The 27,751-nt window shown below is 39.6% G+C and overlaps 2 protein-coding genes across 2 annotated transcripts in view; one reads left to right on the top strand and one right to left on the bottom strand.

Moving 5' to 3' along the window:
* CCDC148 (coiled-coil domain containing 148) overlaps positions 1-3,525 on the top strand; it is a gene marked incomplete at both ends in the record, with an annotated part of 134,734 nt that extends 131,209 nt beyond the window's left edge. The window contains 2 exons of the mRNA XM_081312605.1: positions 2,405-2,545; positions 3,379-3,525. Of these exons, the coding sequence (XP_081168731.1) occupies positions 2,405-2,545; positions 3,379-3,525 (288 nt within the window). The remainder of the gene's footprint in view (positions 1-2,404; positions 2,546-3,378) is intronic.
* Positions 3,526-13,954: 10,429 nt separating this feature from the next.
* Positions 13,955-27,751, bottom strand: part of UPP2 (uridine phosphorylase 2) — a 25,545-nt gene continuing 11,748 nt past the window's right edge. Inside the window, exons 3-6 of the mRNA XM_081314853.1 lie at positions 26,942-27,056; positions 23,869-24,078; positions 19,533-19,679; positions 13,955-14,421 (exon numbers count right to left, since the gene is read on the bottom strand). Of these exons, the coding sequence (XP_081170979.1) occupies positions 14,249-14,421; positions 19,533-19,679; positions 23,869-24,078; positions 26,942-27,056 (645 nt within the window). The 3' untranslated portion in view covers positions 13,955-14,248. The remainder of the gene's footprint in view (positions 14,422-19,532; positions 19,680-23,868; positions 24,079-26,941; positions 27,057-27,751) is intronic.

Genomic DNA, 27,751 nt, shown 5'->3' with positions numbered 1-27,751 from the left:
CCAATTTTATCTCAGGGTGTTTCCAAGAAACCACAACAGCTACAAATATGAAAGTTTTAGAAAAAGAACTACATTTATTAGTTCTGCATAACTTCTCCGTGTCATTGCTTTAATATCTGTGGTGACTCATCAGATGAAAGTAGAACTGTTAGTCATTTTCAATGCTTTCTGGTCTATTTTCATTAGTAATAAAGGTTTTTAAAAAGCCAGTTCCTGCATCCTTTTGGTGTACGTGCCAATTAAAATGGTAGAAACTGAAGGAAGAGAAGTAATTTTTTATTTGTCATCATGCTTAGTTTAGAATGCCAAACAAATGGAAAAAGTATCCGGTATCAATCCTTGATAGACTGGAAAGCTGATGTAATCAAGCCTCCCCTTATGCCCTCCATAATAAAATGGGAAAATATGGGCTGGATGAGGCAACTGTTAGATGGTTTCATTATTGCCTGGATGATGACTGGTTCCACACCAGTTTGTAGAATAAGTAGTAAGTGGAATTATACACGGTTGTGTTTTGGTCAAACAAATGCTCTTCCACATTTTTTATTAACGATATGGGTGAAACAATTGATGGGATAAAGATGAGATTTGCAAATGATACAAAAATCATGAAATGATAGTTCCCTTTCATTGGTGACCTTGAGATGAAAGCGGGATAGCCTTCTGTCAGAACTGAGCAAGGAGTTACCGGTAGATTAGATCAGGGGTGTCAAACTCAATTTCATTGAGGGCCGCATCAGCATTGCGGTTGCCCTCAGGGGGGCGGGTGGGTGTGGCCTGGGTGGGCGTGACCTACTGGGTGGGCATGGCTAGAGTGTATGGCCTACTTGGTGGGCGTGGCCAGCTCTACATCATTTGCATCAAGGGTGCCTATGGGGGCCTGGGCAGGAGTGGGACAGATCTGAGGGTCTCTGGCAGGAGGAGGGTCTCTGGGCCAGGGCCAAGGCAGTGGGGGCCGTTCCTTCACTGTTTCCAGTATGGCTTCACGGGCCGCATGAAACCACTTCGCGGGCCAGATCTGGCCCCCGGGCCTTGTGTTTGACATGTCTGGATTAGATGACTTTTGAGATCGCTTCCAACTCTGACTCCATAATCAGAGGAGTGATCTGAGGTACAATATCTGTGGGTTCTGCTTTACCCAGATTCAGTCATCTCTAATGGTCCCAAGTCCCTTCTGTGGCACATTTCTCCTTAGGAGCCATTTTCATGGCTACTTTGGGCAAAGCTGCTTCTCAGAAGTGAGTTGGATACAAATTAAGACTTTGTCTTGTCCTGAAACATAAATTCTACACTCAGCTTGATCACTTTTTAATTACTTATCCCAGGGAGGAAGCGAAGCCTTTGGACTGATGTTTGCGGATAGTTTCAGGATAGATGAACCCAAAACCTAAAACTAAAACTAAGAGATATTGTGGTTAGAGAAAAGAGATGCACAAGTGGATTAACAGAAGAAACTTTAATAGTTACGATGACCACAAATGATTTCTAACAGTTTACAATTACAGTAGTCCTCAGCTTACAATAAACAGTTCATTTAGTGACTGTTCAAAATTACACCACCGAAAAAAGTGACTTATGACCATTGCATCATCCCCATGACCATGTGATCAAAATTCATACGTTTGACAATTGGTTCGTATTTATGACGGTTGCCGTGTCCTGAGATGAAGTGACCACTTCTGAAAAGCAAAACCAATGGGGAAGCCAGATTCATTTAACAACCATGTTACTAGCTTAACAACTGCAGTGATTCACTTAACTGTGGCAAAAAGGTCATAAAATGGGGCAAAACTCACTTAACAATTGTCACACTTAGCAACAGAAATTTTGGGCTCAATTGTGGTGGTAAGTTGAGAACTACCTATACTGCTCTTGTGTCAAACTATCTGAAGACATAAACCTTGGCTTAGTTTTTATATACTTCTGAGAATTAGTTTGGACAAATATATAATGGTGTCTTGGAAGATAATTGAGTAAATTCCACTGCTGTAAACTATGACTGCTCAAATGTTGATATGGCAGATAATTGGAGCATGTGACTTCTCTCCTAGATCCACAAGGTATTGGCTATCCCTATCTTCTGAAGTTAGTTGAAAATGCTTATTTTTAAAGCCTTACCTTTATCGATTTCAATCTGATTTCCAGATTTGGAAATTTCAATTTCTAGATATAGGACTGAGACAGTCCTTGATCATCCTTGATGCATGATCTACATCATCTTGGTAATATGATAGTAGGGATGGCAGGACACAGGTGAAGTTCTCGGTTTTGAATTACCTGTTTGCTTATTTTTGGACTGTAATTTTCTGATACTGTAACTTTAGAATTTTTGTATACCTTATTCAAGAAAGTGGGGAAAAACAGGAATATAACTGAAGTGTTTCCTACTTGCTTTCTTCTTCAGGTTGCTATTGTGGCAGAATTTGATCCTGCTCGGATGGTGGCTGATACAGTGGCCTCTAAGGCACGGATGGGTATTGGAACCGAAGAAGAATTTATTCTACAGAAACCTCTGTTTGTGTTGCATACATTCAGTGCCGAGCAGGTGTGTAGCTTGTGCAGCAGATTGCCATTCTTATATAAATAGCCATGCAGTAAGCCAAAACCAAGCGTACTTCATCACAGTTTAGGGCAATCTGTGAACCCAAACATTGTTTGCATGAAAATCGTAGAGCAAAAGGAACAAGCAAAGTGTGACTCCTCTATTCTCCTTGGTAGAGTTCCAGAGCTTGGGAGTAGGCACCAGGAAAGTCCATTTTAAGTGTATCTGGAGTGGTAGGGCACAGGCCGTCATTTGAAATCACCATTTGATTTGTACAGGAGAAGCCAGTCGTTCAGACGGTATTCAAAAATAGCATTTCTACTGATTCAAATCAAATTGTGATTGTTGCCAACTAAGACCAGCATACTGTATATGCACAAATAAGACTAAACCTGGACTTTGATAGAATAATACCAGTAAAGAGTATTCTGGAAGCATAAGGATTAAAAGTAAACATTGAAAAAAATGTACAAAACGGGTTAAGTGCAACACAGCTAAAAAGCAGCTAAAGCACATAACGTTCTAAGGTATGAAATAGCTGAAATCAGCCAGAAATCTAGCAAAAGGGGTGTCCAATAAACACTAAGAATTACAGTAACTAATTTGAAATAGGAATTAACATTTAAAAGTTAAGAATTAGAGTTAAAAGTTTGGGGAGATTAGAATACCTGGTTCCAGTTACATTATTTAAAATGTTTATAACCCTAGGCACAAATTATCTCCCTAATACCAGAGGGGTGGCCGTGTTCCTGAGGCATGACTTGGAATTGATTCTAACTGTAGCAAATGGTTATACGAGGCTTGTATTGACATATTGTATTATTTTTTTGATTCAGATAATTTCTGATACCCGAGTTCGTGTTGAGCTGGCTCTCCGAGAAGCTGGACTTCATAGCACAGCTTATGCTAAAGAGCTCTTACCCAAAATCCCGCCACCTAAGCTTCCAAGGAGAGACATGGTCTCCACAATTTTTAAAATATAAAGCTTTGCAACATAGTCAAAATCCTTTAATTTTTTTAAAAAAAAATGTCTTCCTAACCAGTAAGAATGCACAAATAAACTATTATAATTCAAAAACAAAGCTGGATACTGAGTTAGTGGTGTTTTCTTTTCCTTTGGAGAGAAAAATATATTGAAAATAATGCATTGCCTAGCAAGTTTCAATGGACTTTCCCACTCCTATTTCCCACTCACCCACCCACATCTGCCCCCAAATCTTGAGCATTGCTGAATGGACTTCTTAGAACAATTTACTAAAGCTGCAGTCTAATTATTTTTAGAGGAAATCATCTTTCTTGATCAGGGGTGTCAAACTCAATTTCATTGAGGGCCGCATCAGCATTGCGGTTGCCCTCAGGGGGCCGGGTAGGTATGGCCAGGGTGGGCGTGGCCTACTGGGTGTGCGTGGCTAGAGTGCGTATGGCCTACTGGGTGGGCGTGGCCAGCTCTACGTTGTTTGCATCAAGGGTGCCTATGGGGGCCTGGGCAGGAGTGGGACAGATCTGAGGGTCTCTGGCAGAAGGAGGGTCTCTGGGCCAGGGCCAAGGCAGTGGGGACCGTTCCCTCACTGTTTCCAGGATGGCTTCGCAGGCCACATGAAACCACTTCGCGGAATTGATCCAGCCCCCGGGCCTTGTGTTTGACATGTCTGTTCTTGATGAACACCTGCAGGAAATTTCAACCGGTACTTGGCTATACATATGGGCATGTATATACTTGTTTGCATCAAGGCTAGAAAAGTAGCAGTTGGCCCTGAATTCAGGTGGAATATCCAGAATTCAGACCACACTCCTCTGCAGAGCTCACTGGCTAATTTTGAGCAATCTATTGGGAGAGATTAACCCAAACCTTTATGTAAATCCACGAGGCATCTTTGGATGCCTTCCTGTTTCTGTTCCCAATTGGACTCCTCTTCTTTTCAGGTCTCTGGAAACCATCCTGAAATGGTTTTTAGACAACCAATTTTCTTAAAGACAGATTCCTAACTTAAGAATTTGTCTGTATACCAACGTAGAACAGTTTGTTTTGTCTGGGTAGTAATTGCCCGCTTCGTTTTCAAGGCAAGTTCTATTACTTGATTTTTAATAATAAAAAACCCTTATGAATATGAGCGTCTATGGCTTGGTTATTATTATCATTATACGTGGAAAATGGAAACTTTCTTTACTTATGGAAACCAATATGATTCATCATGTTTACCGCAAACCAATCATCCAAACAATTTCGTTTTGCAAATGAACTTTGTGCTTTTTTTCAATTCATTCTCAGTGTTTTAGCTACAAGAGTCCTTAATAAAGTATGCAAAGTGAACTTATAAAGCATCTCATTTTGGAACATTAAAAGCATTTCCAATGTTTACGCCACCTGCATATGAAATATATGTAAACAAGGTACAACAAATTTTTAGTTTGCCAATTAGTTACAGTTCAAATAATTTGTTTCTTGGGTGGGGAACTGGACAGTGGTTCCATTTTATTTTGAAAGCCACATATATATATATATATATATATATATATATATATATATATATATATATATATATATATATATATATATATATATATATATATATATATATATATATATATATATATTATAGGGCTCTACATGACAGCTATCTTTCTTGTGTGGTGTTTCTATATTTTGCCGACTTGCCCAACAAAAGAAAAATAAATTGTAGTTCTCAAGGCTTACAGACTTCAAATTTTAGTCTCAGCCCTGCTATTTTCTCAGCGGATTCGGTAGTCGCAGAGAGATAAGGACTGCAAACCCCAGCAGGGCTTAATCATAGTTAAACAGGTTTGATGATTGAAGACAGTTTGACTTGGTTTATGTTTTCAGTAAATTCCAGTAAACACCTCGTTAACTCAATTGTTCATAGTTAATTTCTGACCTGCTAGATCTTCATAATGTAAGGGGAAAAACGCAAAAGAGTGGGGTGGTGGGGTTTTTTTTAGAGAGGGATGCTTTTTTGTTATGATTTTTAAGCTACAGGGGAAAATACATTATACACAGAGAGACACACAAACACACACATGGGCTACCATTGCTTAAGGTTTGGTACAAGGGCACATTATAAACATTTTCAGTGTGTTGTGCATTTTGTCTTGGGTAAACTGGATATGTATGTGAAAATGAGGTAATTAGAAGAAAGACTCTTACAGAACCAGGAAAGTCACCAGCCTTGATTCAGTATATTAGTATCAAAATGTATGCACATGTAGAAAGAGATATTCTGAGGAAAGCAAAGACAAAGTGGATTCTCCGGAACAGCTCCAAATACCCAAATATATGATCTAATCACTGTTGTTTTACCTAGTTGTGTCTGAAATAGAATCTGGATTTTAAAGCAAAAGGCTTGGGCTTACTAGGGATTCCCAGCAACGCTGATGCCTGGAAGCAGTGAATAAAAACTAACAAAATGTTTTCAGCCAGCCAACATTATTCAGATTTTCATTGCTCTAATTCAGCAGAGATCAGAAAAAAAATGTCTGGAGCTCAGGAAGGGAAAGTGGATTTGGAGAAGTGACTTGCTGGCTTCAGTTAAAATAGGATCTCTTTTTAGGGTTCCTCCCCCCATTTCATTGCATCACTTTTTTTGTTTTCCACAAATGAGCTAGTAAGTTAATAGACTACGTAGACATTCTGCCTCTCACCAGAAATGCTCTCTAGAACACTGGACAGCCACACCGGATGTGCCATAAGTCAAAAGATTGGAGCTAATTGAACCAATTGAATGGCTAATTTGCATAATTTAGCTTCCTGTTTCCATGATCAAGAATGATGACCAACCTACCGATGGTAGATCTTTTGCAACAGGTTGATCTGCATCTTCAATCACCTTTTCAATACAATAGGGGCTGCTTTTCATGCTAAAATCTTTGCAAATTATTTGACTATGGTATGGCAGTGTGCCAGGAGTGGCTTTGTGCCATTTGTACTTTCTCAGCCTAACCTTACACAGTTCTTGTAATGATCAAATAAGGAGAGCCACCCTGGGCAGTTGGAGAAAATAATGAATGAATGAATGGAGATGAGTGAATGAATGAACGAACGTTAGGATAATAACATATGTAAGAATTTACATTTTTAATATTAAGAAGCTTGCTGAGATTCCAAAAGGTGAGAGCTTCCTACAACTATCTTTGGACTTTGGAAATGTTTGTTCTTCTTTTCATTGGAAGGCTCTCTTCTCTTTTGAAACCTGCTTTGCCTGACCACTTTATAGTATTTTAGGTCTTGCAATAATTAGTGATTTTCTGAAATGAATAAATGGTGGCGAGAAGTAATTATTTGATGACTGTGGAAAAGCTCCTAAATATACCGTTATGTTCCATCAACACATCTACTGTATTTGGTAAATTCCATTCAGCCACGTAAGATGTCTGCGTTGCAGAGCTTCATATCTGTTCATCAAGGTTGAACATAAGCACACTGTAATGAGAAAGTTGCAGCATAATGTATCAACGTTAATGTTAATGAGTACTTGTTGCAGCATAATGTATCAACGTTAACGTTAATGAGTACTTGTGAAGCTATTCTTTCTTTGTTTCCTTTATTCCTTTATAGTCCTGTTTTTAATCTTACTTTGTCAATCATCTATCTGGCTTTGTACATCCCTGTCCAACAACTGTGCCAGATCTATCTTCTTTTCATGGTGTTTGCAATCTTCTTTATAAACAGGACTTGGGTCACTAACCTTCTAGGTCAGGGGTCCCCAACCCTTGGGCTGTGGAATAGCACCACTCCACGGCCTGCCAGGAACCGGGCCATGCAAATGAGTGAAGCCCCATTAGCACATGCACATGGTCCAAGCAAGGCACAAAGCCACAAACACACACAAACACACACGCATGCACAGACACATGCATACACACAATGACAAACACACACACACACACACGATGTGCAGAAAAACGCCTCCATGGAACTGGTTCCTGATGCTCAAAAGGTTGGGGACCACTGATCTAGGTGACAGCAGAGGAATTGGAGCAATGGGAAAGCAGTGAAATCATATTTGCATTTGTTGAATTACATTTTTATAGATTTAAAGTTGCAATTAATCCAACAAAAAATACTAGCTCATATCTGATGGACATCTACACATTTTTTCAGGAAAGAATTGGTTGGGTAATGTAAACTATTAACTGTAAAATCACTAAATACTTCACATACCATAGCTGTTGTAAGCTACAACTTCTTAATCTTTAATAAACAAAATATGTTCCTTTGAGATGACTGCACATTAGAAGTGAGAAGATGCAGGGTTCAAGTACAGACACCTAGGAAGCAGATGGCAGAAGGCCAGATGGCCGGCTGAGATACAACAGAAGTACAAGGCAAGAGAGAAACTGCTTAATGGAAGGAAAGAAAGAAGGGGGTTTAATGAACATGATGTCCAGGAAGGAGTTGAAGAACTGCCTTCTTTGTGCCTGGGTTAAAATAATGCTGGTCGATTTGTGCTATTTAAGTGCAGCTAATGTACTTAGGTTACAATACCCTAGATAATGTATGAACCCAAGCAATAGACTCAACAGATTAAACTGTGGCTCAGTCGATCCTAAATTAGTGTTTTATCTAAACACCATGGCAGTAGAACTTCTGGGATAAAATGTAACAAGAGTGACGCTGCCTATTTGTTTCTGATACGTCTTGTTTTCTGGCTGAGAAGTCGTGAATGGTGTTTCAATTATTGGTGGTTGCCCAAAACTTTCCATGGATATAGATATTGATGTCAAACATGGCTCTAGAGTTTAGGACAGTGTTTAAAACACTAAACTCCCCAATGTTTATTTTCTACAGATATTGCCTTCTTTATATTTTGGTCATGTTTGGGCAAGCTTTCCTGTAGTTAACTGAATAATGGTTCACTCAATCATAGGTTACTTAACCATGAGTTAATTAACTGACCTGGGTTTGCACAATACATTGAAGTATAAACAAAACATACAAGCAGAATTTCCACTTTTTATTAGGCTACAATAAGTTTAGCCAGTTTATGGTTCAGTGTGACACACAAACCCATCTCTAATCTGGTATTTATTGATATAATCAAGACCATTTGAATCCTACTGGATCAAGCCAAGATCTGTCTGACTCCAGTATTTTGTTTCTTATACGGCCAACAATATATTTATGGGTTATTTGGAAGCAGGAGTTGGAGAAATAATATTTTCCTATTTTGTTCCCTGCAACTGGCTGTTTGAGGCAGGTTATTGCCAAACCCCATAACTTTGAGTCTTCAAGACCAGTAGCCCTGAATGGAGCTTTCCTCCTTGAATATCTCCAATCTTCTTCCAGGTTGGTGGCCTTGTAATGAATGTGACAATGGAAGAGTGCATCCGTGATGACCTTCTTTGCTACCACTCTGCTCCAGCAGAAGAGTCAGCACTGGGCAGGTGGTGCTGGGAGGCACAAACCCAGCATAGCCCTATGAATTAGGCCATGTGATTTGAGTCACATTACAGAATATTTGAGTTCTACCACATAGATCGAGTCGAGTGAAACATGTTGCAATCATATTTAACCTATACACAGAAGAAAGTCATGTGCATTGGAGAGCATGTGAAGCTTGGAATGGGACAACTTGCCCCAGCCAACTCACTGTGGCCAACTCGCTATGGCCAACTCACCATGGGACAACTCAAGATGGCCAACTTGCTATGGGACAACTCATTGTAGGCCAATCAACCATTAAATTTAATATTTAAAATAATTTAAAAATTATTTTAATTGTTTTCATTCATGATAGGAATAAATGAATGGTCTTCAAAATTTAATATTGAAAGAAAAATTTAAAATTGAATTTGCTGCAGTGGAAACTTACTGCCTGGACAAACAAGCTATAATAGATGGGAAACAGGAAAGGATAGCATAAAGGGAGGATGTAAAATAAATATGTAGACAAAAATTAGTTGGGTCTTAGAGTGGGAAAGGAAGAAGACAAGCTATAAAAACATCTGCAAGAGGAAATGGTTAGCCAGGAAAACTTAACTAAACTGATAAACAGGAAAGAACCTATTTTTCTAAGGGGCCCAGAACTCAAAACCAACAATTGAGTATGTCTAATATTTTATATTATTAATGTACATGTAATGTATGATTTTATAAGGACGCAGTGGCTCAGTGGGTTAGGATGCTGAGCTTGTCGATCAGAAGGTCGGCAGTTTGGCGGGTCGAATCCCGAGTGCCGTGTAACAGAGTGAGTCCCTGTTACTCGTCCCAGCTTCTGCCAACCTAGCAGTCGAAAGCACGAAAAAATGCAAGTAGAAAAATAGGGACCACTACGGTGGGAAGGTAACAGCGTTCTGTGCGCCTTTGGCATCCAGTCATGCCGGCCACATGACCACGGAGACATTATCCCATGGCAAGTTGTCTCATGGTGAGTTGGCCTTGGCAAGTTGGTTGCGACAAGTTGGCTGCAGCAAGTTGTCCTGGATGCTATGAAGCTAGATCTGGTTCCTCACCACCATTCTGCTCAGGTTCTTATGCAGACAAACGAGATTGTCTTCATGCTTGGAACCCATAGTACATTCGTGTAATTTCACAGTTAAAAAGCCACTCCTGAAATACTTTTGCTGATGAAAACAAAACCAAATGACAATATTTGGAATTACAGGCTTTGCTGTCACTGATGGGCTAATGAGGCAGCACAGTGGTTTTCAGACTGTAAAGTACATCTCACTCCTACCTAACTCTTTGGAAAGAAACTACTTTCATGCACTCCATGAATTGTGATAGATGTTTTGTTCTTTGAAATCATTGTACGCAAATTACTTTTCATTGCAGCATGGCAAAGTTCATTACTACAATAATCTTTGACTTTAGCTTTGTAGGCTCCGAGGTCTAGTTTAAATGTCCAACAGAGGGGAAAATAGGTTTATTTCTGGTTCTAGAATACATTTCCTTTTGTCTATTGAAGTATTATTAAAAGATCTAACCCTGTGGCATGAACAAAGCTTAAGGCAATTTTACACATGCCCCTGAACAAATGACTTGAATAAGGCTCTCAAATTTTGCAATTGGGGAAAGGAATGAATCACAGACATGAGCAGGCCTACTAAAAGCTGGGGAATATATCATTATTGTGCAGTCTTGAAGGTGAAATGAAAAACTAGAGCCTTACCTTCAGCTGAATCTATCTGTGAGATCTAATTAAGTAATATACATTTGTGTTTATAAGAAATAGAAATTATATCGTGCCTTTCTCCTAGATCAGGGGTAGGCAACCTTGGCTCTTTTATGACTTGGGGACTTCAACTCCCAGAATGGCTACCCTTTCTAGGCTGCAAAAGAAAATGGGATAACACACCATGGCAGCAAAGAAATATAGAAAACTCTCTTTGCTACCATCTATTGATCTCCATTTCTGCTGTCCAAGTAGGCCTTGCTGTGATGTTTATGGTGAAGGAACAAGTAAGATAACTTTGCCAAGTACTATTATTCTCTCAGCATTTTCACATGAGGATTCTGCACCTATTCCAAAACACTCCAGACCTCTGTGACCTTTTTATGTAGGTGGTAGCTGAGTGTGCTTTATTGCTGGCTCACCTCCATTGTGTTTGAAATTGCAGCAGAGCTAGTTCCCGTGCTTTGAAATGCTCCCTTTGTGGACAGTCTTATTTCCCCATTGGCAGGAGCTCCTTCTTCATTTCACTCCCTGCCTGCTTAGCTGAATGCAACTATTACTTTTTCTCCATACAATTTCAGTTTAGAATATACATTAAGGCAACTCCCATTGCAAAACAGTCACTAGAGGAAAAAAGCCATTAGCAGCTTTGCCATTTCCCTGCAAATAGGAGGAGAAAACTGATACAATTCTTCAATTTCACTTCTGCTTGTTTCAAAAATATCTTGCTATATTCCCCCAATCCTGCCATTATAGCCAACCATGTTTAAAGCTGCTGTAAAAAATGCCTAGTCGAAAAAAATGCTGACAGCCTATCAGTCTTTGTAGTGAGTCTTAAACAGAAAAAGGAATCACACCTTTGCAGCTGAGTGAATGTTGCTTACAGCAATTATAATAAACTTTTGGTTTAACAGACAAATGAGGTTAGAGAATGCTCATTAAATCAAAATATCTGTTAAATCCAAATGAGATTTTATGTATGCGTGTGTGTATATACACACACACCCACTCTTATATATCCTATGCATGAATAAATGAAACTTTGTGGATGTTCAAAATGGCAAAACAGATTTTGCATATGCTCAAAAAAATGAAATATTTTCTCCATTGCACCTAAAGGCCATTAATCAAAGTTCCATTAAGTTTACTATGTTCATATTTTTTATCAAGCAGCCAAAAAAATATCTCTGTATGTAATGACTGTGTGTAAGAGAATGATGTTAGGGAACGTTGCTACTCAGATGGCTGGGCACTGAAAATGTTTGCAGTATCCTATTTGTCAGATAACAGATAACAGTCAGATAACAAGTAACAGATAAAAGTCAGATAATAGGTAACATAACAGTCAGATAGCATGTAGATCAGCGATGGCTGGGGAATTCGGGGAGTTAAAGTCCATAGTGTACAGTTTAAAGGAAGATGATTGTGTTCTGGTAGTCTCCACCTCTACTCAGCATTTCAAGATTGGTCAAAGTTAAGATGATCATGAGTCAGCTAGAAATCACTTTTCAGTTTGCACGGTTCATTACATCGCAAGATAGTAATTGGGATTATGTGCCACACTAAGCCACACTTCCTCCCAAATAGCCATGAACCTAAACCAAAATTATGCTATAAGACTTTTAACCTGGTTAAGCTGTGTGAACATAGACATTACTTTTTCACAATGTCCTCTCTGAAATGACTGGTCAGTTTGGGAGTTGACTGGAGTGGCAGTTCACAGAGCTCAGATGATTCTTCTCTCCCTGGGCCATTCAAAAACTAAAAGAAAAGGTACTACCTCAAAAACGTTGTAAATATTTATTAAACACATGATCACTAGTACAATACTTTCTTAAGCAGTTTTCCCTCGGTCTCTCTTATGGGTTATTTTACCACATGAACTAGCTCAGACATGTCAAACACAAGGCCCGCGGGCCACAAACGGCCCGCCACATGATTGAATCCGGCCCGCACAACTCTCCCAGAAATTACAAAGGTCCGGCCCCCACCACCTTGGTGCCGGCCCGGCTGAGCACTTGCTCAGTAGGAGGCAAGTGCACGTGGGCTGGTGGAACCCAGCACCATTTGCATCTCATTAGTCTCCTGCGGCTCCCCACATCAAATTAGCTGGTGCAACTTGTTCTCTCCTGACCCAGGCATTTCGAGTAAGCTGCGCTGAGTGAGCAGCATTGAGCTGGCCACGCCCACCCGGTCACGCCCACTTGGTCACGCCCACCTGGCCACGCCCACCCAGCCCCCTGAGGGCAACCATAACGCTGATGTGGCCCTCAGTGAAATTGAGTTTGACACCCCTGAACTAGCTGATTTTCTTCACAGAAATTTTCAATAGATGTATTGTGATATATGAAACAATGAGTTATATAAATGTACTGTAAAATTATTATAACATGAGACAGTTCTAAGATCCAACTTAATACAGCTTTTCTTTAAACACTATATACTTTCTTTCCTTTAGAGAAGACTTATGATTCTCCTTTCTTGGGTTTTGAGAAGCAGACAAATGCAAAATTTGTCAGCAGGAGCTTCTGATCACATTTCTGCATCTCTAATGTAGCGGATTTTCTCCTTCTTTCTCTTGGTTTGTCATGACAGAACTCATCACCTGACAGGTACTGAAACCAGCACCAGGATGTTCCTTCTTCAGCTTGGATCATAGCATCGTGTACTGGGAACAATTTCCGTGCTGCTTTGAGCTTGCCATACATTGACATCTTCTGTTTAAATATTTTAAGGCTGTTTGATCAATGCTTGACAGGTGTCTAAAATAAAATGTTACCTACCGTGTTAGGAAGTCATATTCTAATCTCATTTTGCAGGTATGCTGAGCTATAAAACATGGGAATGGTAGCTCTATTTTTGAATCAAGCGGCAAATTGTCGCCTGAAATATACAGTAAGAAGGAGCCTGGCTCCCTGTTACAGATGTGGTGCTCTTGACAATTAAGTCCCTCTCAACGCAAGGGGATTCTTGGGTTGACATATTGATTTAGCTAGGATTAAGTCTGGCATTTTCAGTGAACATTATTTATGTTGTCCAGTAAATGACCTGGTATGGTGAAGTTAACATTCAGTTAACCTCTTAGTGTGATGAACAAGAGTTTTGTGATGATCACTAAATGATTTCATGCCATTAGCTAAAAATTTCGATCCAAAATCATTATGAGGGTAGCCAAGTTGAAACAGCCTATAGACAGCTATTTCCAGACTGATCTTTCCCAATGAAGAGCACTTGTATAGAACATGTTGGGCTTTAAATCACACTTTTTAAACACTTGGCGGTTTCATTCCTTTCTTTGCCTTCAGCTGCTACTTAACTAATATTAATTCTAGGTAGTTAATAATGCAGAATTTTTCCCCGGTGGCAACGAGTATGTTCTTGTAGGTAAAATAATGTATTCAGAATTAAAATTAGTTTTCCTCCTACTAAATTCAAAGTATCAGTGAAATTGTTTTTCAATTCACTCTTTTCCTGTTCTTGTGCTTCATACAAAAATCCAACAGCGTTAATGTACATAACATTCGTAATTCGCATCCGTGAATATATGCTGCTTCAAGCTCATACATTCTGTAATACTTTAGACTACTGCATTATCTAATAATTCCATGTCATTAATCAGCCCAAGGCGTTTTTTGATCAATGTTGCAATCAATTGCTGAGGTCGTCGCTGATACTCAGCTAGAACTTCGTGGGAGGCTTTGATCTGATCTCCTTCAAGTCGATTAAGGAGAGTCACACAGACTACTGCAGCTTGAAAGCAGAGGAAAACAGAAGGGGAACAAGTCAACGTTGATTTTATAACAGCTATAATCATGGTCAATGTAAATTCTACTGCAAGACTGCAAATGGGGGGGGGGGGCGAAAGCCCTAATAAGCAGGCATATACATAGAATGAAGGCTATTGCTAAGCACATTGATTTGTGCTTTAGATTGTAAGCCGCCCTGAGTCTTCGGAGAAGGGCGGGATATAAATGGGATTTTTAAAAAAAAGTGAGGTAGCAGAATTTTACTAAACAACTTTCAAATTAAAGGATAACTGTTGCAGAACTATAACAAAACATTGCTAGGGCTGCCAATACTTATTTACTGTACTTCAAAAAGGAAACAATATCATTACATTGCTACCTTTTAAAGCATCTGCATGGCTCTTAAAAACGCGTGCATTTTGTTTTTACTCAATTTAAAGCAGGTGCATAACTGGAGGCCCCGATGAATGCTTCAAAACTCAACAAGGATAATTGAGTGTTTGTCAGGAAAGTTTTAAAACCCCTCCCTGAGTTTGGAGGCTCCCGTGACAAGCCTTACTGCATCTATCTGTGATTGGAATGTTTTAAGAGACTAAAATCAACCACGGAGAAAAGTAGCATTGAAACTTTCCCCATAACCCATGCTCTTGGTCAGAACTGCCCACGTATCAAAAACAATACAATACTGTGAGGAATAAGACCAGATTTTATGAAAACAAAAATATCGTGTATAATAGACACTATTGTTGAGCATTCTAAGTTATTTGCCACACTAGAGCAAGGGTAGGCAACCTTTGGGTGGCCAACGGTTGCCTTTATTATTTTGGGGAGGGGAAAGCTTCAAAAGGGGTAGAACTGCATCATCCCACATGGGAGTCAAAGTAGACCTGGAGGCCCTGTGGCAGGGTGCTTTGAATTTTAACTGTGAGATGCTTAGTTTTAGTTTAGGGTTTACATCACGAGTGTCAAATTCACCGCGTCACGTGACGTGTTGCGACATATCGTGACTTTTTTTGCATTGCCGGAGCTGGGGTGGGCACGGCCTCTGTATGATGCAACCGGCCTGCAGGCCAGCAGTTTGACACTCCTGGTTTACATGATAGCTTTCATCTACTCAATTCAAAATGAAAGCAAAGTACTCTCTGTTTTCAGCAGCATTTTAAATAAAATCGACTTGAAAAGCTTTGGTTCTGCTAAGATTGCTATTTTCCCCTTCCTCTATTCTCCATCCCACATAGCTCCCAAGAACCAGTTTAAAACATCCCTGTATCCAGGACCAGAGTTTTTGTCTGGAAAAGCACAGCTTTTGCACCTGCATTTTCAGCCCTCAAATTATTGCAGTTCTCCATAAGACCAAGCAGTAGAAATGGCATAAAAAGCTGCTTAGCATTTGAGGTGTCAGCAATACAATTCTAGACGGCAGGCTGCTGGGACTGAGTTATCTTTCATGTGGAAGAGACCTCCTATTTTACAAAACTTAAATGGGAGTGAAATTCAGGGATATTCTGGGAAATACTGCAGAAACAACTAGTCCCAAGCCCACTTTTTCAGGGTCACATTGAATTGGGACCGAGACAGCTGACATCAAGCAAAGGAGAAAGGATACAGCATGCATACCTACAAAAGCGATAGCATTTAGACTTATATACCACTTCATAATGTTTTATAGTCCTCTCTAAGCGGTTTACAGTCAGCATATTGTCCCCAACAATCTGGGTCCTCATTTTACCCACTTTGGAAGGACGAAAGGCTGAGTCAACCTTGAGCCGGTGAGGATTGAACTCCTGGCAGTGAGCTGTATTTGTCTACAATACTGCATTCTAATCACTGCACCACCATGGCTCCAGTAAGTATATATGTGGATGCCAATGCAGCACATTAACTCTGTCAGTCTGATGGTTATATTGCAATTAAAAGGCTGACGCCTTGGTAGAAGATTGAGAATGAGCCTCAGGTAAGAAATAGTAGCACAGGACAGTAAAGTGAAAAAGTGGTCAAGTGGTTTGTTTCTGTTTGGCTTAATAAATAATGTGAACGCAGCCATTATGATTTGTAAATTATGAATTTATGACTTAGTATATTGCCTGAACTCAGTTGCTTGTGGCTTAATCATCTAAGTGTAATCCATGCTATTTTTCTTGTTCACCTTTTGTGAAAGTCTTCATAAAAGAAATCTAGAGCACCTCTAATGATGCAGACTAAGGCAATTACCCCACCTCCCCTTCTTCTCCGACGAAGCCTTAGTATTCCACACAGTTCAGCTATCTTTTGGAGATACTGGCCAGTTGGGTTGAAGAGCATTATGCTCTCAATAGGCAAGTTCTCATCACAGGAGGAAGGAGAGCAAGATGAAGCCCTAGACCAGGGGTCTTCAAACTTGGCCCTTTTATGATTTGTGGACTTCAACTCCCAGAATTCCTCAGCCAGGCACACTGGCTGAAGAATTCAGAGAGTTGAAGTCCACAAGTCATAAAAGGGCCAAGTTTGAAGACCACCGCCCTAGATAGTTCAGGTGAAGAACAACGTGTATCATAGAGCTGAACTGGGCCTCGTTGGTCCTGATTCTAGTCCTGGAGAATTCTAAATTCTAAACAGAGACTCGGCTGCCCAAGTCAAGAAAGAGCGACTGCCTTAATGAGCATCATCCCCATACAGTGGAAGAAAAAGGCAGAAAAGAAAGAAGCTGCAGAATGACTAGCCTTAGGCAGAATGATCTTCTCAGGTAGTTTTTTTTAAAGTACCTGGACTCTGATAATCAGAGCTAATGAATACAGGCTGTGCTCAGGATATTTCCAGTATTTAAGCCCTGCCTGAGGGTACTCGAATAATAGAATAATTTCTCTGATCTGACTTTGTGAACAAAGTTCCTTGGAGAACTTGGATTCCTCACCAGACTTGCTTTCTCTGCTTTATCCACCAGTAATAAACTTTAGCTTATTGATTTCAGACAGGACTGGATTTGTAGCTTTGATTTCAGCTGTAAGCACCTCTGCCAATTTATGATCCCGCAGTAAGAATCACTTTGTTAAAGTCTTATGGGTCAGATAAGGAAAAACAAAATGGGTTGAATAAAAACCATATGCTTTATGCTGGGATTACATTTCTTATGGGGTTTTTCTAATATAGCAAAAGTGTTAAAATATTATGCAATATTATTTACTGTATAATATCTTACGTTTCTGGATTGCAAAAATCTAGACCTTTTTTCTCTCTCTTTGCTATAGCAATCATTTAGATACGATAGCCTTACTATGAATCTTTGTAAGTGCTATATACAATGTGACATAACACTTTTCTTCAGAATTGCAAAAGTATTGTGGCGTGTGGCTGAATTACACATGTAAAAACATAATTTGCTCTTAAAATTATAAGTAGCAAGTGGACAGCACATCTGATCCAAGGATTTGTGAATCAATACTTTTCAACCGGGACCCTTTTTTCCCCCTGAATATTGTATCAAAACTAAACACTAGTGCATCATTTTCCTCTTACAGCTTTTGGCAGCTTCCAAGGGATTACAAAAAATTACTGAAATGGTTACTTTTACTTACCTGTTTTATTTTGCCAAAAAGCAATTTTAAACTTATTGAATTATTTTCTCATCGAAATACCAGACTGATAATTAGAAATACATATAGTGCAGCCATAATTTTCTTAAACAAAATGAACTTTGCGCCTACCTTCCTGAACAGTGGATTGATATAGTTCAGCAAACAAGAATTAAGGTAACCAAGTGGTTGCAGTAAAGATTGGGAAATGAGCAAAACTGGTGTAAATTGCTAGGGGTTTAGCATGAGAAGCAAGGAAATAACTTGTGTCTAGCAATCTGGGTGTTTCGGGTTTATAATTAACAGGGATGTAGGAAAGAAGAAGGGGCATATAAAAGTAAATTAGAGGGGGGGAAAGATAATTTGATCTGATTAGAGAAAAAGGAGCCAGTTAGAAAACAAATAAGGGTGAGAGGAGGTGACTTTCCCCCCAACTATGAGAAGAAGTTAACTTTAGAGTTTTTGAAGTTGAGTTGTGGAAGGCAAATAACAGACTTGGGCCAAGGCAAACACAGATGAAGGCCAAGGAGAAGACCAAGGGACAGCCTTAACCCAGAGGGATTAGGACTTGAAGAAATGCTTGGAAAATGAAAAAGATGGGGTGGGGGTGGGGATATAAGAAAGCAACTCAAGGAGATAAAAAGACTTCAGATACTTAAAATGAGATGGAAAAGTCACTCAAGAGTAAGAAAAAGAAGAGACAAGGAAAGAAAAATGGGTATCTTAAGAAGAGCAAAGGGAGATGCGTAAGATACAGAAGGCCATAGGATGTAAATATTATTCCTGATTACAGTAAGAGGTAAAAGGAGATCACACAGGGCTGTCTACCACAGCCTGGATTGGTGGGCAAGTGCAACCCATGAAAGAAATCATGTGGTGCTTCAGCTTGAGAGAGGGTCAAAGCAAGGAGACCACAGTCTGAACAACTAACTTGGGACCAGCTAAACCAGAGATGACAAAGAGCTGACTGGATGCAGAGGAGCCAGTAAGGCGGACCATGAGAGTCCAAGTAATCAGAGGTGAGATTTTTGGAAGAGAATCTGTGGCTGAGCAACCTTGCCAAAGGAAAAGTGGGACTGCACTGAGTGTAACTATGTCGTTGAAAATGCACTGCCTCTTTACGTAAACTGCCAAGGTGCATGAACGTGATGCTGAAGAAGCCTCTGGACATCAAAAGTTCACCCCTCTGAGTTACTATAGTGTACGGTTATTCTTCTATCTGTGTAAATCGGGCTGTGTATCTAAAATGGTTATTTTCCTGCAAGGAGTAATGCACAGATGTTCTCAACTGTAGTCTGAATATGGGAAAATAAAGTCACATTACTTGTCATAACTAGAAATGCCTCAGTTTGTTTGGATCTGTAGGAACTTCTGGGCCTGGCAGCAGGCTAGGTTGAAAGGCTTTAGATAGGAGTTAGAAAAGACACCGCCTCAGTCCCAATGACTGGGAGGACCACAGAGAACAGTTCCTTAAACCCAAAAAACTAGTCCCTCTCTATTGAAACTGAAACAAAAACAGAACTACCCAAGGGCGGAGGAGAACCTTCCCAGAAGTCCTCTGACTTACCTTTCAGGCCACAAAGCCTGCACATCGCAGCAAATACTGTGGATTCCATTTCTATGTTTCTCACACCGGCATTGTAGGCTCTTTTTAAATACTCGAGCTTTTTTTCATTAGAGAAGCAGCACAATGCTCCATCTAACCGTCCTTGGCCTCAAAAGGGAAAGGGAAAGATGAAAATATCAGTGTGTTGTGCTTTCAGGTGGCCTGACCTCCACAGCGTTGGCCCAGTTGACTTCTGCAAGGAATGCTTTCTTCTGAAAGCCTAAAGGTAACCTTCTGACATCCTACTTAAATAAAAAAGAAGCTCCCATTAAAAAAAAAGAACACCTTAATAGCTTGCTCTTTGAAATACTAATAACTTATCTGCCATGTACTTTTTAACATTTCCATGAAATGCAAAACGTGAATGACAGAACAGAATACATGAAAACAGAGAATGTAAAAATGCCTTTAAGGGTGAAGATAATAAATTAAGGCTAATGTGTTCTTTATCATCCTGTGCGGAGGAAAGCTGCAGAAGCCAATAATGAGAGCAGCACTCTTCCTACAGAAAAAGACATCTTTGAACCCCCTGCTGCAAGTTCTTTGTAAAGCAGAAAGCTCACGAAACACAACCTCCGGATGCTTTTACTACTTGCTGCCCTGGAAAAAATTGACTGGCATTTAATTGGGAGAAGGAAAAAACAACAAGTTACTGTAACACCTTCATTACTGTCTGAACCGCTTTCCATTTGGATAAGTGCCACTTAGCTAGTATGTCTAGGGTCTAGGCCAAGGTTGCCTACCCCTGGTCTAGGCTAATGGGTGCTTTTGTTGGTGATATTTAATTTTCGTTTAATTTCGCTTTTTCTTACTAGAGTGTCCAAATTCTGAGCACCCCAAGCACCAACTATTGGCCAGTCTCTCCCTGCACGTTACTTGCATCACCTTTATCCCGCAGAGAAGGAAGCAGGGAACATCTGGATGGAAGAGGAAAACTCAACTACAAACACAACCAATGTAAAATATTAACAGATTTCTGTAAAATCGGTCTGATTAACCCTACAATGAACATTCTAGAAATCTATGTCTTTCCATGTGATAAAGACTTCCTTATAAAATGAACATATTTTGCAAATCAATCTTTTTGATTACTGCTTTAAGCCAGCTGCTGTTCTCTCTCTCTCTCTCTCTCTCTCTCTCTCTCTCTCTCTCTCTCTCTCTCTCTCTCTCTCTCTCTCTCTCTCTCTCTCTCTCTTTACAAGTGACAAATCTACCCCTGCAGCAGAATCAACCAGGACAAGCTACTCCGTTGCAATTCTGTTTCTGTACTTGAAGCCTCTGAACTGGCTTTCATAAAAGGTAGCCACAACTCAGATCAGCCAGCCAAAGGTTTCCACAGGCTCCATAGATGATGATTTCTCTCAGTTTCTTCTGTTTTATCCACTTTGCAAACAGCATTTAATTGTCTCCAAAGAAAAGGTCCTGGGGTAGTGAGAGAGACTAATGGGTACTTATGTAAATGCCAGACTTCTTGACATTTTTCTTAGGGGAAGGTAATTTTGGAAGCTATAATCCTGTCACAGGAGGTAGCTAGAGTGTAATCCAGCTGTTAACATGATGATATGATGATTGACTGGGGGCTCTTTTATTTTAACTGTTTGATATGAAATGCTTGCATCTTCTAGTCAATGAAGTGGCACATGTTGTTGAGGATGCAAATCAAGAGAGTTTTAGATTTTCTTAAATGTCATAAAGGAGATGGGAAGTTGGATTAATAGGCATTTTCTTTCTTTCTCCAGAACAGTTTGCAGTGAATTAAAATATATAGCAAAAACACTGGCATCGGTTCCTAGGATAAACAGCAGAAGTGCTAATTTAAAAAAAATCATTTGAGGAATTTAAAAATCCTGAGATTAGAAAAGGGTTTTGCTTGGCATCTGAAGCAAAAGTGCCCTGCCTGCACTCCTACAGTTGTATGAGGCCCCTATAAAGCTTTTTGGTTCATCTTTGTGAGTCTCCCAAAGTTGCCACTAAATAACACTATTTAATTTGATGGAAATGAATGTTAAGCTTTGAAGAAGCAAGCTAGGAAGAGTATTGATGGCTTTTTTTTTTACTTTGCTGTTGGAGAAGACTCCTGAGCATATCACACCAAACAAAGAAAAAAAAACTTATCAAAACAAATCAACCCCAGAGTTCTCACTTGAGGCACAAACGACAGGCTGAAATTATTCTACTTCAGACATGTTATTTCAACACCTCGCTCTCTACAGAAAGTCTAAGGTTGTAATGCTGGGAAAGGCGGAAGGAAGGAGGAGAAGAGCAACAAGGTGGGTGGACTCAGTTACAGTGGTGTTAAATACACCGTTGGAGGGCATGAAACACCAGGTTAGGGACAGATTGTCATCGATTGATTTGTCTCTGTGGTTTCTAACCCCAAAGCGGTTAAATAAATCAATCTCTGTGGTATTCTAACAGTTGACATCAATTTGATGGCACATAATCAATGTGAGGGAAGGGGAAATCGTTGAATACATGGGGAACATATTAATTGTATTGAAGTAAATAGTCTAAATGCATCAAAATTAATTTTTATTTTGCCCATCCGTTTCGGGGTGGGCAGGTATGGCCTCTTCACTTATTAGAGGACAGCCCTTAGTACAGTGGCCCCCAACCTTTTGGGCACCAGGGACCGGTTCTGTGGAGAGAGTTTTTTCCATGGACCGGAGGGTGCGTGGTTTTGTGTGCTGCCTGCATCCTGTGGATGGGGCTTTGCTTTTTTGTGCAGACTGGTTGCTGGCATGCTGCGGCCCGGTACTGGTCCATGGACTGGGGATTGGGGACCCCTGCCTTAGACCACCATTCCCAATAGCATTGGTATAAATGGTCAGTACTGAGGGATGTTAGAAGGTCCAATTCCGCAATATCTCTAGATCTACCGCTTTGCTGTCACTGATAGAAAAGTAGGTAAATGTGACAGATATCTCAGATGCCTTAGCTCTGATATTCTTCCAGAAAAAAAGTTCCACTTTTCTCTTACAACTTTATTCTCTACTTTCTAGTAACCGTTTTAGGGTTTTAGTCAAGAAATGAAATAATAATTCTGGTGTGGTGTTTTTTTTGGTGTGTTGACTGTTCCTTTTAACTTGTCTTGTTCATTATCAGTGAAATTCCATAGAGTGAGACTAAACTAAAGTTTAATTGTTACATTTGTCTTTAAAATGACAAGACAAATAATTAAAATAGAACCAAAGTATTGATGCAGAGTTGCATTTTTCTTTAATGGCTCTATATTTATTAACAAATCCTATAAAACAAAGGACAAAATGCTACCATTTTACTGTCCTCAAAATTAAAAAAGCTTATTTTTAAGAGTAACTAAGGATAGACAACTAAAAATGGGGTCTAATAATATTAGTGGGATAATTACCACTAATAATGGAGCTAAATGGATTAGGAAAATTAAGGTTATGATGCTTATTCCTTGTAAAATGATTGCAATCAATACTTTTACCTATCTGGTAGCAAGTTCCATTGAATTTAGTTCTGAGCACTGTAGATATGTGAAGAGGTTTTAGCATCAAATTAAAATCAAATATCTTTATTACGGTTTTTGACCAGCCTTTACAGCAAAAAAGAAAGATAGTTTGACACAACAATTTGTTGTTACTGGGATGGGGGGGAAAAACAATAGGAAAATAAAACAACGTATCTAATTAAAAGTTTTCTACAATTATATAACTTGGTGAAAATATTTGGCCACCTGATACTATATGCTAGTGTGAGATTAGCTTTCCTTAAAAATAATAAAACTAAAATTCTTCAGTGTGGCCCACATATTTGAAAATGATTGGGGTGATCAGAACATGTGTAGGGGCTTCATAAAAGGACACCATATGAGGACAGGATTGTGAGAGAGGTCAAGAGCAATGTCTCTGGAAACAAGGAGTCCATGAAATTTTCCTGACAGTAGAACTGATGAGAGGGGAGGTTTTAGCATAAGCAAATTTATTGATTTCAAGTTCATTAAGGAAACAGAGATCAAAGTGACCATTAGCCATTAAATAATGTTTTTCCAAAACTAGCTAGATACTGTAAATTTTTCATATTTTCAATTTTAAGTTAAAAAACGTGTCCCACGGGTGCTTGGGCAACTGGACTTTCTTGGGTTTTTTCTTGAAAACATTTTGCTTCTCATCCAAGAAGCTTCTTCAGTTTCAGCTTCTTGGATGAGAAGCAAAAGGTTTTCAAGGAAAAAGCCAAGAAAATCCGGTTGCCTTTTGAAAAGGCATCATATTTGGGACAACCATGACCTGGATGACTGAGAATCTCCATAGATGGATAAAAACATACTTACCCTCATAAAAATCATATGTGCACATTGTATGGCCCATTAGTGTTGGAAAGTCCTGAATCCCTCTGCTGCATTCGAGTAACTCAGAAGCCAAGTCTTGATCAAGCTCTGTGCTTCGTGTCACCACACGGTCTAGGATCACTTGCTCAAACTGGGGCTTGAAAAAGGAATCCACTGCCACATCTGTTATTACCACAGAGCCAGGCTCAACTCCTAAAAGTTGAAAATACATGGTGGTGAAGAAATATGAAATGACAACTATGTCCCAGTAACTATTAGAACCTCTTACGGTAGATTAGCTTAGGGGTCCCCACCTCCGGGCCACGGACCAGTACTGGGCATCTCAGCTGGAGGCAAGTGGTAAAAGAGTGAGTGAAACTTCATCTGTATTTGGATCCACTCCCTAGCACTAGCATCACCCCCTCAGCTCAATCTCAGATCATCAAGCACTGATTCTCATGGGATGGCAAACCCTACTATAAACTGTTCATGTGAGGGATCTAGGTTGCATGTTCCTTCCCCGTGTTCCTGATTGTGGATCTGCCTTCCATAAAACTGGTCCCTAGTGCCAAAAAGGTTGAGGACTGCTGCTTTAGTTTATCTTGGCTATCCCCCAAAGGTAGGCAGGGTTAGATCTAGTTAGTACATGAAGTAGGAGATTACTAAGAAATCTTGAGCTGTAGACTGGACTAGGAAATTGAAAAACCACCCTAAAAGGCAATCACAAGCAACTTCCACATTATAGCCAAAGGCAAGAATATAGAGATATCCATTGAATCACCAGCCACCGACTCAACCGAGTCTTTACAATAGCTTTAGCTTGATCCTAGAAATCTGAATAGAGCAAAACCTTTGAATATTTCAGTTTAGAGAAAGGTGGAACTGACACAAGGTAATAAGTCATTGTCTGTGTCTGTCTGACCTGGATGATCCAAAGATTCCCCACCCCCTTTTAGTCACTTATCTCAAGAAGATTGTGCTAGCTGCATAAGATCTTGATGGCTCAATTAGTCATCCAGCAGTCATTTTTCAGTATTCTCGGCTGACATGAAAATAGCTTAGTGGGTAATAACTTTTCCTCTCAATATCTGGCTATTTTGTTGGAGCAAATAACTAAAACTTGCTCCATAAAAACAAATAAGCCCCCCTCCCCTTATATCCTGGTCAAACCTGGTGGTGGCACAGGCATACTGAAACAAGTGCAGAAACGGAAGTCTTAATTATAGATAGCTGAGTGAACAGTTAATTGAAAGGCAAGTAATTGGCATAACATATGGGGAGTTACGGGGTACTTAGGTTAGCTCCAAAAAAACCCCTAGGTTTTGAACTTCTCGAAACACAGTAACCTACCCTCCCCCCTCCTTGACTCAGGGTGAATGAGGGCAATGCACATTCTATCAACTGAAGTTTTGAATTTTGATTATATTCCATTTTATTTAGCTATTTATTAAATTTTACACGGGTCATGGTAGCGCAAGGGTTAGAATGCAGCATGGCAGGCTAATTCTGGCAGTTCGAGTCTCACCAGCTCAAGGTTGACTCAGCCTTCCATCCTTCCGAGGTTGGTAAAATGAGGACGGAGTTTGTTATAGGCAATAGACTGACTCTGTAAACCGCTTAGAGCAGGGATCCCCAACTCCCAAGCTGTGGCCCACTACCAGGCCACAGCCTATTTGAAACTGGGCCACAAGAGTGGCAGGCTGGCGCACACACATATGCAGCTCTTGTCATGCAAGTGGAGGGCCGGTGCGCATGTGTGCACAGCTCCACTTGCATGAGCAGTGGGCCTGCCTGCACGCGCGAGTGCAGCTCTGCGTGCGGGCACGCCAGCCCACCGCTCGCGTGGCCCAGTTCCCCTTTTCCCCCCAGCTGGGCCAGCAAGCCACAAGGGCTGGGGACCACTAGCTTAGAAAGGGCTGTAAAGCACTGTGAAGTGGTATATAAGTCTAAGTGCTATTGCTATATGCTGCTCATTTCACTCGCATCCCACCAGGCTCAAGGTTGACTCAGCCTTCCATCCTTCCCAGGTAGGTAAAATGAGGACCCAGATTGTTGGGGGCAATAAGCTGACTTTGTAATAATGCCGCTTGGGGTGTGTGAAAGCCCTAATAAGCAGGCATATACATAGAATGAAGGCTACTGCTAAGCTTGTAAGCCGCCCTGAGTCTTCGGAGAAGGGCGGGATATAAATGGAATTAAAATAAAATAAAATAAAATAAAACTTATGATTCAGTTCATACCCAATTTATAGATATGTTCTATATCTATATTTATTTTATGTTCTATAAGTCTGTAGGTGTGCATGTACGTATGTATGCATGTACAATATGTATAAAGGGGCACAGTGACCTATCAGTTAAGGTGCTGGGCTTGTCAATCATGTTCTATATCTACAGTATATCTTATTTTAAATGTTAGAAATATGATGTATGTTATATGCTTGTCACAATCATAGAGGCCTAAAAAGCTTTAGATTCAAGTGTCGTCCTCCAGCTCCTGTTTAGTCTGTCATGAGAACCAACCTAAAAAAGGAAATTAATTGTCTCACTTTAGTCTGGCAAGCAGGTGATCAGATTCTTTAACACAGAGAAAGTTCATTTGGGTATTTAAGATAATCCTTTGAGACCTAGAAGCTTTTTTCACTCATTCTGAAAGCGCATAAAGCTTTTCTTTTGATTAAAATTAATAGGCTGCTTGCGGTTGAACAAGTATAAAGAGAAGTTCGTATATTAAAGTCCAGGAATTTAATATTTTATAAATGCTATTGCAAAACACTCTTTTATGGTACAGTATTATATTTCTTTGTCTCAGTTAATGTTGTTCTTATACAGATTCCAAGGAAAATTTATTTCGAATGACTTTAATTTAGAAAGGACATCAAGCCCCATATTTTCAGGATGTTACCTTAGCCAAATACACATTTGCGATCTCTCTGTGTATACCTTTGCTGCCTGAAATTTGTTGCCTTGAAATATATATTAAACATGTTACAAAATTCTCATCAAGATCTGACCTTTTCTGAGCTGTTTTTCATCTGCATCCCCTATGCCTGGCAGCAGCAAAACGTTTTGCTCACCTAATCCTCCTGAGGTTCCGTTGCGGATAATGGTAACATCACAGCATTTTGCATGGTGTAGCAATTTGATTAGTTCATGAAGCATGATAGAAATGGAGGGAATACCCATCCCATGCTGTCAGGAGATGAGAAAAAGAAATAAGAATTTGATACTTTCTCAGCAAAACTGATCTGAACTTGTACAGTGTGTTTAATAGAAAACTAATGTGAAAAATACATCCAAAATATTGGTATACAATGAAAGTCTATAATGGAAACGTATGAGGCATGATCTAACAAAAACTAAGAGCTCTTAATTTAGCCTTCCCTTATTAAAATCTAATTATATGAGTTCATTATGGTGCTAAAGCAGTGTTCTTTAAAATGTGGCCTGATATCATATATAATGCTAAGCAACAGTGGCTTGATTCATAACCTCAACAGAAATAAGTAAAATATGGCTGCATGAACCAAGTTGATATAGAAAAAAGCTGAATTCCATATGCAGAAGATAAATATATGTTATATGTATCTATATAAATATACATAGATCAATAGATCAATAGATCAACAGATATATATATATATATATATATATATATATATATATATATATATATATATATATATATATATATGCACAAATTATTCAAATTGCTAATAAAGAATTTTGGGAGGCTGAGATGATCATTTCGAACTCTTTATGTTCTCATCAGTCAGTCATACCCTTTATCTGAGATTCGAACCTGGGCTGTGTATATTAGGCAGTTGTTTTAAACTTCCTGAGCCACAGGTTCTTTCTCTCTTTTTATTAGCTAGGAGGCAAGGCAA

Source organism: Vipera berus (assembly GCF_964194415.1).
Source record: "Vipera berus genome assembly, chromosome: 1".
NCBI lineage: Eukaryota > Metazoa > Chordata > Lepidosauria > Squamata > Viperidae > Vipera > Vipera berus.
This window is presented reverse-complemented; position numbering and strand designations above follow the sequence as displayed.